General features: G+C 47.8%; 1 protein-coding gene across 1 annotated transcript; it reads left to right on the top strand.

Moving 5' to 3' along the window:
* Positions 1 to 3,055: 3,055 nt before the first annotated feature.
* On the top strand, positions 3,056 to 4,469 carry LOC128570924 (cyclic AMP-dependent transcription factor ATF-4-like). The gene has a single exon (XM_053570544.1). The coding sequence runs from the start codon at positions 3,332 to 3,334 to the stop codon at positions 4,388 to 4,390; it is 1,059 nt and encodes a 352-aa protein (XP_053426519.1). The 5' UTR covers positions 3,056 to 3,331; the 3' UTR covers positions 4,391 to 4,469.
* The last annotated feature ends 11,759 nt before the right edge of the window (positions 4,470 to 16,228 follow it).

Below are 16,228 nucleotides of genomic sequence, written 5' to 3'. Positions count from 1 at the left end.
AGACTTAAGTTGCCACTGGTCTGCAGGCTGCAAAACACCTGCCAGGTGGAGTGGTGAACTGTGGGCATTGGGTCCCGGGAGCTGCTGCATCCCAGCAGTCTGTCATTGGTAGAAGAGGGTATAGGGTTTGGTTGCCCAAAGCCCAGGAATGAAACTGTCCTCTAGAGGGTGCCAAAGATCAAGCCAGGTCTGTAACCCACAAAGGAGTAGTCTGCACCCCTCCCAACCCACCTAGCAAGGGGAGGCTGCAGTCCAAGTCCTAGTCAGAAGCCCTCTATAAGGAGCTGACCCTTCCACTCTGGCCCCAGAACACTGAGCCTCTGCCCTTCACTCTCTGCAGATTCTATGTGAACTCAGGAAGGGAGAGATGTGCCCTTGGAAGTGGAGAGACCTGCCTTTATTCCTTTCCTGTGTATGCTGTCAGGGTCAGGGATGAGGTAAGGTCAAAAGTGGAGCAGGGTCAGATCGAGGGAGGGTGAATAGTGGGATCACAACAATGGTGCATAGTGCAAGGGTACATGTCAGATCTATTAGTACAGAATATAAATGTCTTACCACAATAACCAAACGAGATGAGGTATATATTAACCAGTGTGATGTAAGCATTCCTAATTCTATACGTAATCAGCACACTGTACCCCATAAATGCATTAACATATACATGACCTATGTGTCTATGATTTAATAAAAAAAAAAAAAAGTGGAGCTGGGGTCTTAGACGAGGTCAGAGTTTGGGCAGAGTTGTATTGAACTGGCTGTGTTGGGGACAGGGATCAGGCCCTGGACTGGTTGCTGGTAATGGAGAGAAGCGGAGAAGACACAACCTCATCTGTCCTATAGAAGAGATAGGTGAGCAGCAGGTGAGTTAGGATACTCCATAGCAAGGTGAAAGGAATATATGCAGTAGCTAACCCAGTTTGGAGGGGACAAGGGTCTTCCAGAGCAGGTGGCTTGGGTGCAGAGGCCTCCAAGATGAACAGGGAGGCAGGGGAACAATATTTGAAGCCATCTGAAGCCTGGTAGGATTGTGAGAAAACCTGAGAAGTGCAGAAGGCTAGAGAAGTGGAAAGGCTGTGAAGGGCTTTGTTTGCTAGACCAAGCAGTTCAGATTTTATCCTGAGGAACTGAGAAGGCTTGCAAGAATTCTAAGGCAAAAGAACAAAGTAGCCAACATGGGGTCCCTGAGGCCCCAGGATGTGCAGCAGGCAGGGGTGCAATTGGGCCTGGGCTCAGTAGAGGGGTCTAGCTGGAGAAAGAGAACAGTAGATATCAGCCCCTGGGCATTCACCATAGGAGTCGATAGAATTGCCCAGGAAGCACCAGGAATGGGACAAGGGCCAAGGGCGGGATTCTGGGGAACAGGAGATGACTGAGAAGAAGTAGGTGAGAGGGACATTGGGCTGTCCAGACATGAGCCAGCAGATGGTTGCAGCCCTGGAGTTAGGTGTTAGAAAGAACCAGCCAGACAAGTGTTCACAGGAGCTGCCTTGAAGAGCTGGAGGGGATGAATGGTGTCCCCTGTGTCATCCTCTGTGCTGAAGAAGCAAAGCCTGTGGAGACAGAAAGTTCAACTGTGGAGAGAAGAGAGGCAGCTAAAGGCCACCAGCATGGTGGTTAGGGTCAGATTTGGGAAGCAAGTTATTCTGGATGTGGCCCGGCAGGTCTCTGGGGCCAATGGGAAAGTAAAGGGCAGAGAGGGGACACCAGAGGTCTTTTTTTCATAGGGTGGGCTCTGAGTAGGGTTACTAGATAAACACAAGATGCCCAGTTAAATTATAATTTCAGACATACAATATTTGCAATATTTGGAACAAACTTATGCTGCAAATGTATTCATTGTTTTTCTGAAATTAATATATAATTTGACACCCTACATTTTTATTTGCTAAATGTGGCGACCATAGCTCTGATCCACAGTGAAGACCCTTCCAGATGCCCTGCATGTTGAACTGGATTTGAGTCCTAGCCGGGATTCAAATTCACTGTGCCCTTAGTTCAGTCCTGCCCTAGGCCTCTGTTTCCCCACCTATAAAACAGGGTTGGAAGATAAGAGGTCCCTCCACCCAGCTAATTTTAGCGTCCAAACACAGCCAAGGAAAAGCTCTGTGAAGGCAGCAGCAGACTGGCTTTAATCAAAAACTAAATTGATGGAAATGATAAATTGATTCATGAATTGGTAATGTTGATACATTACAGGGGGATTTTTGCAAATTTTGATGTGTCTTTAAGCATTTGGTCCCTCTTCTGGAAATTGTTTGGTTTTCTACTAATTTTGTCCACAACCCAATTATTTATTCATTCATTCATATTTTTGGACACAGAGTCTCAAGCTGTTGCCCTGGGTAGAGTGCCATGGCATCATACCTCATAGCAACCTCAAGCTCAAGCGATCCTCCTGCCTCAGTTCTTCTTTTTTTTTTTTTTTTTTTTTTTTTTTTTTTTTTAAGTAGAGATGAGGTCTTGCTTTTGCTCAGACTGGTCTAAACCTCATGAGCCAAAGCAATCCACCCACCTCAGCCTCCCAGAGTGCTAGGATTATAGGCGTGAGCCACCACGCCCAGCAGCGCAATTATTTTTGCTAGTGAAACATTGGAAATCACCCAAGGCTCAACGACTCTCATTTCTTACTATGCTAAAAATCTTACAATGTAAACTGGTGATTGGGGACATTAATATTCACTTAGCCAAAAATTTAAGTATTTATTAACGCATGGCCAAACAAGTCATGCAGACATAATTATCTATCCTTGGAATGAATTTTTTAGAAAAGTAGAAAACAAAAATTCAGTACTGAAGGTCATTCTAATTTTTTTTTTTTTGAGACAGAGCCTCAAGGTGTCGCCCTGGGTAGAGTGGTGTGGCATCACAGCTCACAGCAACCGCCAACTCCTGGGCTTAAGCAATTCTCTTGCCTCAGCCTCCCAAGTAGCTGGGACTATAGGCACCTGCCACAACGCCCAGCTATTTTTTAGGTGTGTGTGGCTGATGCCTTGAGCTACAAGTGATGAGCCAGAAAAAATGAATAAAAATTTTTTTAAAAATCTCAGATCCTGATTTTCTGCTGCACCCGCCTGTAAATGTAGTTTTTCCGCAGTTTGTCTTTCCCTCCTCCCCTCTCGCAGGGTCCGCGGCCACCATGGCGTATTAGAGGCAGTAGTGCCTGCGGCAGCGTTGGCCTTTGCAGCGGCGGCAGCAGCACCAGGCTCTGCAGCGGCAACCTCCAGCGGCTTAAGCCATGGCGCTTCTCACAGCATCAGCAGCAGTATTTCTGTAACCAACAAAGACACCTTCGAATTAAGTACATTCCTGGATTTCAGCAAAGCCCCACAACATGACCGAGATGAGCTTCCTGAGCAGCGAGGTGTTGGCGGGGGACTTGATGTCCCTCTTCGACCAGTCGGGTTTGGGGGCTGAAGAAAGCCTAGATCTCTTAGATGATTACCTGGAGGTGGCCAAGCACTTCAAACCTCATGGGTTCTCCAGTGACAAGGCTAAGGCGGGCTCCTCCGAATGGCTGGCTGTGGATGGGTTGGTCAGTGCCTCCAACAATGGCAAGGAGGATGCCTTCTCTGGGACAGATTGGATGTTGGAGAAAATGGATCTGAAGGAGTTTGACTTTGATGCCCTGTTGGGTATGGATGACCTGGAAACCATGCCAGATGAGCTTTTGGCCACTTTGGATGACACGTGTGATCTCTTTGCCCCCCTAGTCCAGGAGACTAATAAGGAGCCCCCGCAGACAGTGAACCCAATTGGCCATCTCCCAGAAAGTTTAACAAAAACCGATCAGGTTGCCCCCTTCACCTTCTTGCAACCTCTTCCCTTATCCCCAGGGGTTCTGTCCCCTACTCCAGATCATTCCTTTAGTTTAGAGCTGGGCAGCGAAGTGGATATCTCTGAAGGAGATAGAAAGCCAGACTCTACTGCTTACATTACCATAATTCCTCAGTGTGTAAAGGAGGAAGACACCCCCTCAGATAATGACAGTGGCATCTGTATGAGCCCAGAGTCCTATCTGGGCTCTCCCCAGCATAGCCCCTCTACCTCCAGGGGCTCTCCAAATAGGAGCCTGCCATCTCCAGGTGTCCTCTGTGGCTCTGTCCGCCCTAAACCTTATGATCCTCCTGGAGAGAAAATAGTAGCAACAAAAGTAAAGGGTGAGAAGCTAGATAAGAAGCTGAAAAAAATGGAACAAAACAAGACTGCAGCCACTAGGTACCGCCAGAAGAAGAGAGCAGAGCAGGAAGCCCTTGCTGGTGAATGCAAAGAGCTGGAAAAGAAGAACGAGGCTCTGAAAGAGAAGGCAGATTCCCTGGCCAAGGAGATCCAGTACCTGAAAGATTTGATTGAAGAGGTCCGCAAAGCAAGGGGGAAGAAAAGGGTCCCCTAATTAGGACAGTCAGGAGTGTTATGTGCTTGTACATAGTCTCCAGTGCTGAAGCTGTGTGTTACAATAAATTATTTTGTAGTGGAAAAAAAAAATAAAAAATAAATAAATCTCAGATCCTTTTATTTATTTATTTTTAAATTAAATTAAATTTTTTTTTTGAGGCAGAGTCTCAAGCTGTCACCCTGGGTATAGTGCTGCGGCATCACAGCTCACAGCAACCTCAAACGCTTGGGCTTAAGCCATTCTCTTGCCTCAGCTATTTTTGTTGTTGCAATTGTCATTGTCGTTTTAGCCGGCCTGGGCCAGGTTCGAACCCACCAGCCTTGGTGTATGTGGCCGGCACCCCACTTACTGAGCTCAGATCCTTTTATTTAGTACTTTATTACCTGAAATGTAATCAATCTTAACATTTTGGTAGTTTTTATGTATATACATACGCACATCCTCTCCCCATTTTGCCAACAATAAGTAAAATGATAGGTAAAGTTTTGTAAGATTTTTTTCTTTTTTTGGGGGGTGTAAGATATTTTTTTCATTCAAACATTAAGAACATCTTCCCATGCCAATAGATCCACCTCCACATTGTGCACGTGGCCATACAATATTCTACCTGGTGGATAAGCCATAAAGTGGAATCCCCCTACCAGTGGGCATTTAGAGTCTTTAATTTAATTTTATTTATTTATTTATTTTTATTTATTTATTTAGAAATAGAGTCTCACTTTGTCACCCTCTGTAGAGTACTGTGGCATCACAGCTCACAGCAACCTCCAGCTCTTGGGCTTAAGCGATTCTCTTGCCTCAGCCTCCCAAGTAGCTGGGACTACAGGCGCCAACCACAACGCCCAGCTATTTTTTTGTTGCAGTTTGGCTGGGGCCAGGTTCAGACCTGCCACCCTCGATATATGGGTCTGGTGCCTTACTCACTGAGCCACAGGCACCGCCCTATTTTATTTATTTATTTATTTATTTATTATTTAGACAGAGTCTCATTATCTCGCCCTCAGTAGAGTGCCCTGGCATCACAACTCACAGCAACCTCCAACTCTTGGGTTTAAGCAATTCTCTTGCCTCAGCCTCCCAAGTAACTGGGACTACAGGCGCCCACCACAACACCCAGCTACTTCCTACTGCAGTTGTCATTGTTGTTTAGCTGGCTGGGGCTGGGCTTGAACACACCACCCTCGGTGTATGTGGCTGGTGCTGTAACCACTGTGCTATGGGCACTGAGCCAAATTGTCTTTAATTTTATTTTATTTTACTTATTTATTTATTTATTTATTTATTTATTTATTTATTTTTGCAGTTTTTGGCCAGGGCTGGGTTTGAACCCGCCACCTGTGACATATGGGGCCGGCGCCCTACTCCTTTGAGCCACAGGCGCCGCCCAATTGTCTTTAATTTTAAATGTATCCAACTCTACTACGAGCATGTGGCAAACATAATTGGCTGAAATCCAATTAGTAATGGAAATGCTAATAAAAAAAATTTTTTTTAAATCAGAAAGAAGAAACAAAATGACTAAAGAAGCCAAGTGCAGTGGCTCAGCCTATAATACCACCTAGCACTCTAGGAGGTTGAGGCAGGTGAATTGTTTGAACTAAGGTGTTCAAAACCAGCCTGAGCAAAAGCCAGACCCATCTCTACTAACAATAGAAAAACTATCCTCCCAGGGCCTCCAAAAACAAAATCAAAAAAAATTTTAGAAAACCTAACTAGGCCTAGTGGCATATGCCTGTACTCCCAGCTACTCAGGAGGCTGAGGCAAGAGGATTGCTCAAGCCCAAGAGTTTGAGGTTACTGTGAGCTACAAGGTCATGGCACTCTACCCAGGATGACAGAGAGACACACTGTCTAAAAAAGAGGGAAGGAAGGAAGGGAGGGAGGGAGAGAGGGAAGGAAATTGACTAGGGATTCTAAAAACTTCCCTGAATTTCCTTCAAATGTTCCTTAACATTTAACGTAGTAAAAACTAATTATTTCAACTAATTGTCTCAACCAACATAGCATTTGAATAACTTATTATATTTATCTTATAAATTACACTTGTGGTTTCTCAGACTCTCTTAAGCCACAGAATCCTTTGTGTATCTCAGGAGCCCATGATGTAAACAAGGAAGAAAGTTGCAATGGCTCCAGTGTCAGGGATGGGGGTGGAGAGCACTGTAGGACCCTCCATGAATGCTGGTCTCTCTGAAATCATCCGAAGCCATGAAGATTCTCAGACTGCTCAAAAAAAGAAAACATTTAAACTTCACTCAGGTGTCTCCTTCCAAACTCATTTTTCAGTTAGGTTCAGTGGAAGGTGCTAACTTACCTGAGATCACACAGGATCTAGACTAGGGCTCTGCCCCTGCCCCAGGAGGCCAGAATCTTCCTTCTACATGGCTAGGCTAGGGAGGAGCCAGGGCTCAGTAAGGACTCAGGATGGTCTTTAACTCTGACACCTACCAACTCCCAGAAAAAGAAACTCCTCCTCACGCCCAGCCCTGGTTCTCATCCTTCTTAGAGTCATATCGCCTCTAGGACAGAGCAGATGAAGACTAAGGCAGACAGGATCAGGCACAGCCACTTGCCCAAGGGAAGGAACCAGAATCCAAACCCAGATCTGCTCTACTCAGGAGTCCACATCAAGCTGTCTAACTTAGCATCTGATACCCAGGATAGAGCTCAGGCCTGTCACTTTGTAGTATGAGCTGCAGCTATCAAGGAAAGCTTCCTAGAGGAGCAGGTCTCGTTAGCAGAAGCAACCAGGGAGATAACACTGAAGGAATTTACTGGCATGTGTGAGAGGCATTTGCATATGTCTGTATGTGAACATCTGTGTTAACGAACATACATGTGCACACATGTGCATGTACATGTGCTTATCTGCATCTGGTTTTACACGTGAAAGCCTCTCTGTGGATATACACCCCCATGCACATACACAACAGAGTCACCCACACATGGGCACACACCCATTCTGCTGGGTTAATATTTTCCTGCCTGCGTCAGCACAGTCCCAGTCAGTGGGCAGCTCGCTGCAGGTACGTGCCCTATCTGATCTGTTCAGGAGGTGTGGGGCTCAGGGTGGGCAGGGAGCCCATCTCAGTTCCTCCAAGGCAAGCTGTACTTTCTCCACTCTCCTGCTCAGCTTGAGAAAGGAGGCAGCCCCAGTGTTGTGTGTCTGCTCTGTCTTCCCACTCACAGTGGGGGCTCCCTGGTGGCTCAGCCTTCCAGCCTCCCAGCCTCTCTCCAGATGAATGTACCCTCCTCCCCACTCATCTCTGCTTAAATCCTGAGGCTTCTCTATGCATAGCTGTCTCCTTGAGGACAAAGGGAGCAGAGACCCTGGGAAATGCTCATAGCCAAGCCCTCCTGCAGCAGGAAAGCAGCTTTAAAATGTCCATGTGTTGGTTCGGCGCCTGTGGCTCAAGCGGCTAAGGCGCCAGCCACATACACCTGAGCTGGCGGGTTTAAATCCAGCCTGGGCCCGCCAAACAACAATGACGGCTGCAACCAAAAAATAGCCAGGCATTGTGGTGGGCGCCTGTCCCAGCTACTCGGGAGGTGAAGGCAGGAGAATCGCTTGAGCCCAGGAGTTGGAGGTTGCTGTGAGCTGTGATGCCACAATACTCTACCCAGGGCAACAGCCTGAGGCTCTGTCTCAAAAAAAAATAAAGTAAAATGTCCATGTGAGCCGGAGGGAAGGTGGGACTCGATTGACAGCTTTCCAGGAACACAGTGATTGCACCAAGGGCCAATGCAGAGAGGCAGGGTCTGAGGTACTGGCACCCCCAGGCATTGAGCCTCAGTTAGGAAAGCTTGGGGGACTTGGGGACCCCAGGAAGGGTTGGGCCTTCCCAGTTTCTGGGCCTCTCCCTGTGTTGCTGAAGGGTCTTCCCACACTCACACTAGTCCCTGAGGTGCAGGATGGGCCAGACTGGGTTGGGCAGGCAGACACTGTCTCTTTTGCACTTGTCAGAGACCAAGGTCCAGAATGAGTCAAACCCAGGTGTCCTGGCTCCTTGCCAATCTTGAGGATGCCCGGGTGCATCTCTGAATTCAAGAGACAGGGTTGGAGCTTGGCAACCACTACTATACCTTTGTCTCTTTGAATTTGACTCTTCTAGGTATCTCATCTAAGTGGACTCATACATTATCTGTCTTACTGTCACTGCCTTATTACACTTCACGTAACGTTCTCAAGGTTCATCTATGTTGTAACATATATAAAAATTTCCTTTCTTTCTTTTTTTTTTTGTAGAGACAGAGTCTCACATACCACCCTCAGGTAGAGTGCCGTGGCATCACACAGCTCACAGCAACCTCCAACTCCTGGGCTTACGCGATTCTCTTGCCTTAGCCTCCCGAGCAGCTGGGACTACAGGCGCCTGCCACAACGCCTGGCTATTTTTTTGTTGCAATTTGGCCGGGACTGGGTTTGAACCCGCAACCCTCGGCATATGGGGCCGGCGCCCTACTCACTGAGCCACAGGCGCCGCCCTTCTTTCTTTTTTTTTTAGAGATCAAGTCTTATTTTGTTGCCCTTGGTAGAGTGCCATAGGGTCATAGCTCACAGCAACCTCCAACTCCTGGGCTTAGGTGATTCTCTTCCCTCAGCCTCCCGAGTAACTGGAACTATAGGCACTCACCACAACGCCCAGCTATTTTTGTTGTTGTTGTTGCAGTTTGGCCAGGGTGGGGCTCGAACCCACCACCCTCAGTATATGGGGCCAGCGCCCTACCCACTGAGCCACAGGCACCACCCAAAATTTTTCTTTCTTTTTAAAACAGTAATATTCCATTGTATGGATATACCACATTTATCAATTCATCTAACCCATGAGCACTTGGGTTGTGCTATTGTGAATAATGCTGCTATGAACGTAAGTGCAAGTGTGCAACTCTTTCTTCAAGATCCTGCTTTTAATACATATGTCCTTGGCATTTTTGCCCTTTTGTACCCCTTTCTCCAGAAAAAAAAAAATGTTTTTCTGAGACAGAGTCTCACACTTCCCCCTGGGTAGAGTACCATGGCATCATAGCTCACAGCAACCTCTAATTCTTGGGCTCAAGAGATCTTCTTGCCTCAGCCTCGAGAGTAGCTGGGACTACAGCTGCCTACCATAATGCTAGGCTGTTCTTAGTAGAAACAGGGGTCTCACTCTTGCTCAGACTGGTCTCTAACTCTTGAGCTCAAGCAATCCACCCACCTTGGCCTCCCAGAGTCCTGATATTACAGGTACAAGCTACCATGTCCAACGAGAAAAAAAATTTTCATTTTTTTATAACCACATAAAGAAAAGTACATTAATAATAATATTTTAGGGTGGCATCTGTGCTCAGTGGTTAGGGCGCCAGCCCCATATACAAGGGTGGCAGGTTCGAACCCGGCCCCGGCCAGCTAAAACAGCAATGACAACTGCAACAACAACAACAACAAAGCCAGGCATTGTGATGGGCGCCTGTAGTCCCAGCTACTCGGGAGGCTGACACAAGAGAATCACTTGAGCCCAAGAGTTGGAGGTTGCTGTGAGCTGCGATGCCACAGCACTCTACGGAGGGCAACAAAGTGAGACTCTGTCTCAAAAAAGAATATTAATATTTTAATATTGGCTCAGTGCCCCTGGCATAGTGGTTATGGTACCAGCCACATACACCGAGGGTGGCAGGTTCGAACCCAGCCGGGCCAGCTAAACAACGATGACAACTGCAACAAAAAATAGCCGGCCGTTGTAGCAGTCACCTGTAGTCCCAGCTACTTGGGACGCTGAGGCAAGAGAATCGCTTATGCCCAAGAGTTTGAGGTTGCTGTGAGCTGTGACACCATGGCACTCTACCAAGAGTGACATAGTGAGACTCTGACTCAAAAATTTTTTTTTCAAATATTAATATTAAATATTTTCTTCAGCCTACAAGTTTGTTTTTTTTCTTATTTTGAAGAAAATCAAAACATTTTGTGGGGCTAAGTGCTGTGGCTCAGGCCTATCATCTCAGCACTTTGGGATACTGAGGCAGGAGGACGGCTTGAGGCCAAGAGTTTGAGGTTGTAGTGAGGTATGATCACTGTACTCCAGCCTGGGTGATAGAATGAGAACCTGTCTTTTAAAAAAAAAATTAATAGAAAGCACTTTGTAAGCTCTTGGATAAAATATTTTCCTGGGTGCTGTGCCCTCTGTATGTGAGGGAGACAATAGCCCTCCACGTCCTCCAGGTCCTATTTCAGCACATAAGTGCTGCCATCTCCCCAGAGCTTACTGCTCAAGAACAAGTGATCCAGCCCCCTGTCTTGTTGCCCCTCTTGTATGTCTAATGAGCATGTTTACCTTCTTCTGTCCCAACCCAACCTCATCTAATCTTCTCCCCATATGTCCTCTTCCCAAGGGCCTGTCCCTGGTAATGTTCCTCCCCCCCACCTCTATGGAGCTTTCCCTCCAGGAGTCACTCATCCGCTCCCTCTTTCCTGACCTCTTTTGTCTGCCCCAGGGTTTGACACTCCAGGAGTGTCTTTGTGCGCCCAGTCTGTGTCTCTCCTCGCCCTTTCTCCATTCCACAGTGACGTTTCTAGCCCTCAAGTTGCCATGACTTCCCCTGCCCCCACCACCGCTTCAAGTCTTCCAAGCCTTCCTCCCCCAGATGCCAGGAAAAGTTCAAGCACCACCCACTGGACTTTTCAGCTGTGCTGTTCCATGCCTTCACACCTGCCCTTACCTCTCCTGCTTCCCCAATCTGCCTGAATAACTCCCATTAGTCTTCCTGGACCAACTCAAGTGCCCCTCCTCTGCGAAGCCTTCCCTCTCAGCCCAGGCAGAGTGGAGGCCGGTTTCTTCTGCTTTTCAGGGCACTTGTCTACCCTTTTGTCACAGTTTTTGCTACCACCCCCCCCCACACACACACCCTTTTTTTTTTTCAGACAGTCTCACTTTGTTGTCCTTGGTAGAGTGCCGTGGCATCATAGCTCACAGCAATCTCAAACTCTTGGGCTCAAGTGATCCTCCTGCCTCAGCCTTCCAAGTAGTTGGGCCTACAGGTGCCTACCACAATGCCCAATTTTTTTTTTTTAGAGATAGCGTCTTGCTCTAAGTCAGGCTGGTCTCCACCTCTTGAGCTCAGGCGATCCACCCTCCTCAGCCTCCCAGACTATTAGGATTACAGGTGTGAGCCACCGCACCCAACCTATCCTTTTGATGAATCTTTTTTTTTTTTTGAGACGGAGTCTCACTATGTTGCCCCTCAGTAAAGTGCTGTGGCTTCACATCTCACAGCAACATCAAACTCTTGGACTTAAACGACTCTCTTGCCTCAGCCTCCCAAGTAGCTGGGACTATAGGCACCCACAACACCCGGCTATTTTTTTGGTGTAGTTGTCATTGCTGTTTAGCAGGCCCAGGCCAGGTTCGAACCCGCCAGCCTCCGTGTATGTGGTTGGCACTGTAACCACTGAGCTATGGGCACCGAGCCTGATGAATCTTTTTGTCTGCCTTCCTGCAAAGGCTGTTAGAACAAGCCCCACATGCTTTCATTTGAGATTCCCCAAAACATGAGCGCTGAACCAGCATTAACTGCAAGACTGTAAGAATGAACATTAATCATAAAGTGATGGAAGAAGATAATGATATGGTTGTGATTGAATGATACAATTGTGGTTGACATTATGGTCAGATGGAACATTAGCAAGGAAATGAGGACATGTTGGTGAATGAATTTAGAAAAGTCAGTGAGGGTTGAGGGAGGGACCCTCCTGAGACAGACTACAGCTTGCTTACCTCTAGGGTGATGATTTAGGGCAGCGGTTCTCAACCTGTGGGTTGTGACACACAGGAACTGTATTACAGGGTCACGACATTAGGAAGGTTGAGAACCACTGATCTAGGGCATCCAGAGAGCTGGCCTCACAACCTGTCCCCCTCTGTCTCAGCTAGCTGGGGAGGCAGGTGATTCTGGATAGGAGCAAGAGCTCAGCTCTCATCTTCCTGTCCCACTGTGGCAGGTCCCAAGGTCCCTCCTACACCCACAACTCTGAGCCCTCCTCTTGATGTCCCTCAGCCCCAAGATGGGCATCTTAGGGCAGGCTTTCCATAGCAGGAAAGACAAGGAAGAGAGCAGGAGAATTTGACCAACTACAAAGTGAGTGTGAGTAGAATTGGAGGGGGTGAGGGCAAGTCCAAGTTGCTGCCCCTGCCAGAGCAGGCTGACCCAGAGAGCTAGCGCCCCTCATAGAGAAAACATATTGTGCTTCAGTCCCAAAGAAGGCTTCCCTCCAACTATGAGATGGTGAGAGGAGGCAGGGTGGTGAGGGGAGGGATGAGTTCCCAGGACCAGGCTGCTGGGGAGATGCCCAACCCCAAATTCTGCAGACATGCCTCACATCCCTTTAAAGCACTTTTTTCTTTTGTAGAGACAGTGTCTCACTTTATCACCCTTGGTAGAGTGCCATGGCATCACACACAGCTCACAGCAACCTCCAACTACTGGGCTGAAGCCATTCTCTTGCCTCAGCCTCCCGAGTAGCTGGGACTACAGGCGCCCGCCACAATGCCCAGCTATTTTTTGGTTTGCAATTCAGCTGGGGCCGGGTTTGAACCCGCCACCCTTGGTATATGGGGCTGGCGCCTAACCGACTGAGCCACAGGCGCTGCCCCCTTTAAAGCACTTTTAAATGAAAATTTCAAGCGTGGACAAAAGTAGATATAAATCTCCATTATCCAGATTCTAGAGTCATCAACTAGTTTCATCTATATTTTTCTTCTAAAGTATTTTAAAACAAATTCCAGTGTTCAACTCTAAAACATATGAACATTTTCTTATATAATCCATACCATACCTAATAAAATGAACAATTCTAGGGAATGAACAAATACCTGCAATTATTTCAAAGTGTCTTTTTGAATTACTTTGTTGGTTTATTTGAGTCAAGATCTAAATAAGATCTTATATTACCTTGACTTAAATGTTCTCTTAACAAACTAGTTCCCCTTTCAAAGATCTTAATTTATTCATGTCAGTGACTTGTTGAATAAATGTAGTCCTATAGGAAATTCCAAGTTCTGGATTTGTCTGTTCGCTTCTTTATAAATCAATTAACTTTTCTTTTTTTTTTTGAGACAGAGTCTCACTATGTTGCCCTGTATAGAGTGCTATAGCATCACAGCTCACAGCAACCTCTAATTCTTGGGCTTAAGTGATTCTCTTGCCTCAGCCTCCCAAGTAGCTGGGACTATAGGCGTCCACGACAACACCCAGCTATTTTTGTTGTTGTCATTGTTGTTTAGTAGGCCCGGGCCAGGTTCGAACCCACCAGCCCTGGTGCATATGGCCAGCACCCTAACCACTGAGCTGTGGGCACCAAGCCCAGTTAACTTTTCTTCCATCTATTATATTTCTTAGAATATACAAGATGTTGGTGCTAATGTTGTGATTTTATTTAGGTTTTATTTTTTGTGTGGAGTGAGGCAGAGAATCCTTTGTAGATGATGCTGTGTACTTTCCATCGCTTTCCATCAGGAAACACATAATGTCTAATCGCCCCATGCTTAGTGATGCTCACCAGTCAGTGTGCTCAAGGGGTGATAGCCTGAGCCCTCTGGGATCATATTCCCTCCATCAGTCCTTCACCTTCTGGTTTTATCTTTTGGTTTCTACCTAAATCAATTTCAAAACATTTCCACAATTAAGCACTTTAAAGGAAAAACTACAAGCAGCAATTTCTTAACCCATGGAGGGGAAAAAAAGAGTCTAAAAATGGTGGAGTTTCAGGTACTAGGTTAATTGGAGAAGGGAGAAGAGTCAGGATAAGAGACACATGATGAGGAGGATGACAGAAAGACTTAGGTGGTGGCAGGAAGGAGCAGGGGAAAAACCCAGGGACAACATAGCAAAGAGCCTGAGTTTGGAGCTGGTTTGAGATTTCCCTACTCAGGGCCCCACTTGGGTGGTGAGCTCAGGCTTTATTGACAGATCTGAACTTGAATCCAGCTCAGCTTCTTAATCTGCATTGAGTGACTAAAAGCAAGATATTTAACTGGGCATCATCATCTGTAAAATGAAGATATTAATGCTCACCTTGCAGAGTTGTTGAGAGAACGGATTGAGCTGGCAAAGGGGCACGGCAAGTGCTTGCCTGGCATAGCAAACACTCTGGGTGGTGAACAGGAAGCCTGTTTGAGGACAGGACCAGTACTTCATGTCTCCTCCCCATCTCCAGCCCTGAGGGACTCTTGCCTGAAAGCCAGGCCCAACCTAGAAGGACTAGGGTATAATAGCTTGTGCCAAGGCAGCAGGACCCTTGCTCAGATACTTCCACCCACATCTTCAGCTGGCCTCCCGGTTCCTCCAGTTCAGCTCTCTGGACTGTACCCCTGGCTGCCCCCTAGGGTGTGGGGACCTGCCCCAGGCACCCTGCAATTTCAGCCCAATCAACAGCCAGCCTGCTCACTGAGACTGGGAACCCAAGCATGACAGGGCCTCAGGCAGGATTCCCAAGAGATTTCACCCTAGCAGGGTGGACACAGCAGGTGCACAATAAAGGTATGTTGAGAGAACTGGGTTCTCCTGCCCTGAAGGAGAGTAAAATAGTTGGTCAGGGAGGGTGAGTCTCCTTGTGGGGAGCGGAGTGTGGGTGTCTTGGGCATCCCCAGGAATTTGGGGCTCCATGACCCTGATTGCTGGGGGAGAGCAGCTGGGGTGGGCAGAGGGCCTGGTGCTCCTTACTCCCACTCCTGTTCCACCTTGTTTACTCCCGCCCTGACAGCCCCTACCCGCAACACCGGCCCACAGTTAGCCTCCCAATTGCTTTCAGCTGAGGCCCTCCATGGGCCAGGGTGAGGAGGAGGGACACCCCCGCCCCAGACTCCCAGCCACAGCCTTCTCTCCGCATTCATAAGGCTGGTACTACCGCCCCCTGCTGGCGGCCTAAGCCAAACCTTTGGGTTGAGTTCATTAGTTGGCACCACCCACCGGCACCACCTCCAGCACACCACAAGGGATGGCAGAGCCTGCCTTAGCCCCAGGGTCCTGCTCTGAGGGGAGACACCTGGCTCCCTCCAGCCCAGCCCATGCTCCTTAGTTGTGGCTTCCAAGTTTTCTTTTCCACCTCACCCGTGTGGCTTTGTTTTGTTGGCTTTAGTGCTGTCTCTGTTTGCTCTGACTAAGCCTACAGCCCCAGGATGAAAGCTCTGAGCCCAGGAACTGTGAAGCTGAAAGACAGAAAGCTGGGTGTGGGGAGAGAAAGGTGTGAGCTGAGCTGGTTCTAGGCCTCGGTCTGAAGTTCATTGCTGTTTACCCCTGACAGGCAAGCAGGTTTGGGCCTAGGGGCAAGAGTGAGTGGAGAGAATTTCCCAGCCTCACCAAGGGCAGGTCTTGGCCTGTTGCTTTGATAATTTGTTTTGAAGCTCAGCCCCAGAACTCTAAAGGCCTCACATCTCTGGTTGGTTTGAACACCTCTTGTAGGGCAATGCAGGTTCCCTGGAGATTGCTGCCTGATCTTAGCCCCTAGTCCTTCAATTGACAAAACAGAAAATGCCACTATGCCACGTGTGAAGCCCCCAGCACCAAGGCTTCCTGAATTTCCATACAACTCTTTGAGAATCTGCTACCCTCTAGCCTTCTGAGGTGGCCCCACAGGGATTATTTCCCCCCTTCATTTTACAATGGGAAAGTTGATCCCCAAGGGGAGAAAGTTGAGCCCCAGATCGGGTAAAGAAACATCTCCAAAGTCACTAAGTGAAAGCCTGGAGTAGTCCAGGCTTCCTGGCTCTTGGCCCAGACTCTTTGCCTCACTTTAAGCACCTCTTAGATCAAGGAACATGATGGGAAGGCAGTACCAGGCCCCGGGCGCTGGGGCAGGGGCCAGCA

The sequence above is a fragment of the Nycticebus coucang genome, chromosome 2, assembly GCF_027406575.1.
Source record: "Nycticebus coucang isolate mNycCou1 chromosome 2, mNycCou1.pri, whole genome shotgun sequence".
Taxonomy (NCBI): Eukaryota; Metazoa; Chordata; class Mammalia; order Primates; family Lorisidae; genus Nycticebus; species Nycticebus coucang.
This window is presented reverse-complemented; position numbering and strand designations above follow the sequence as displayed.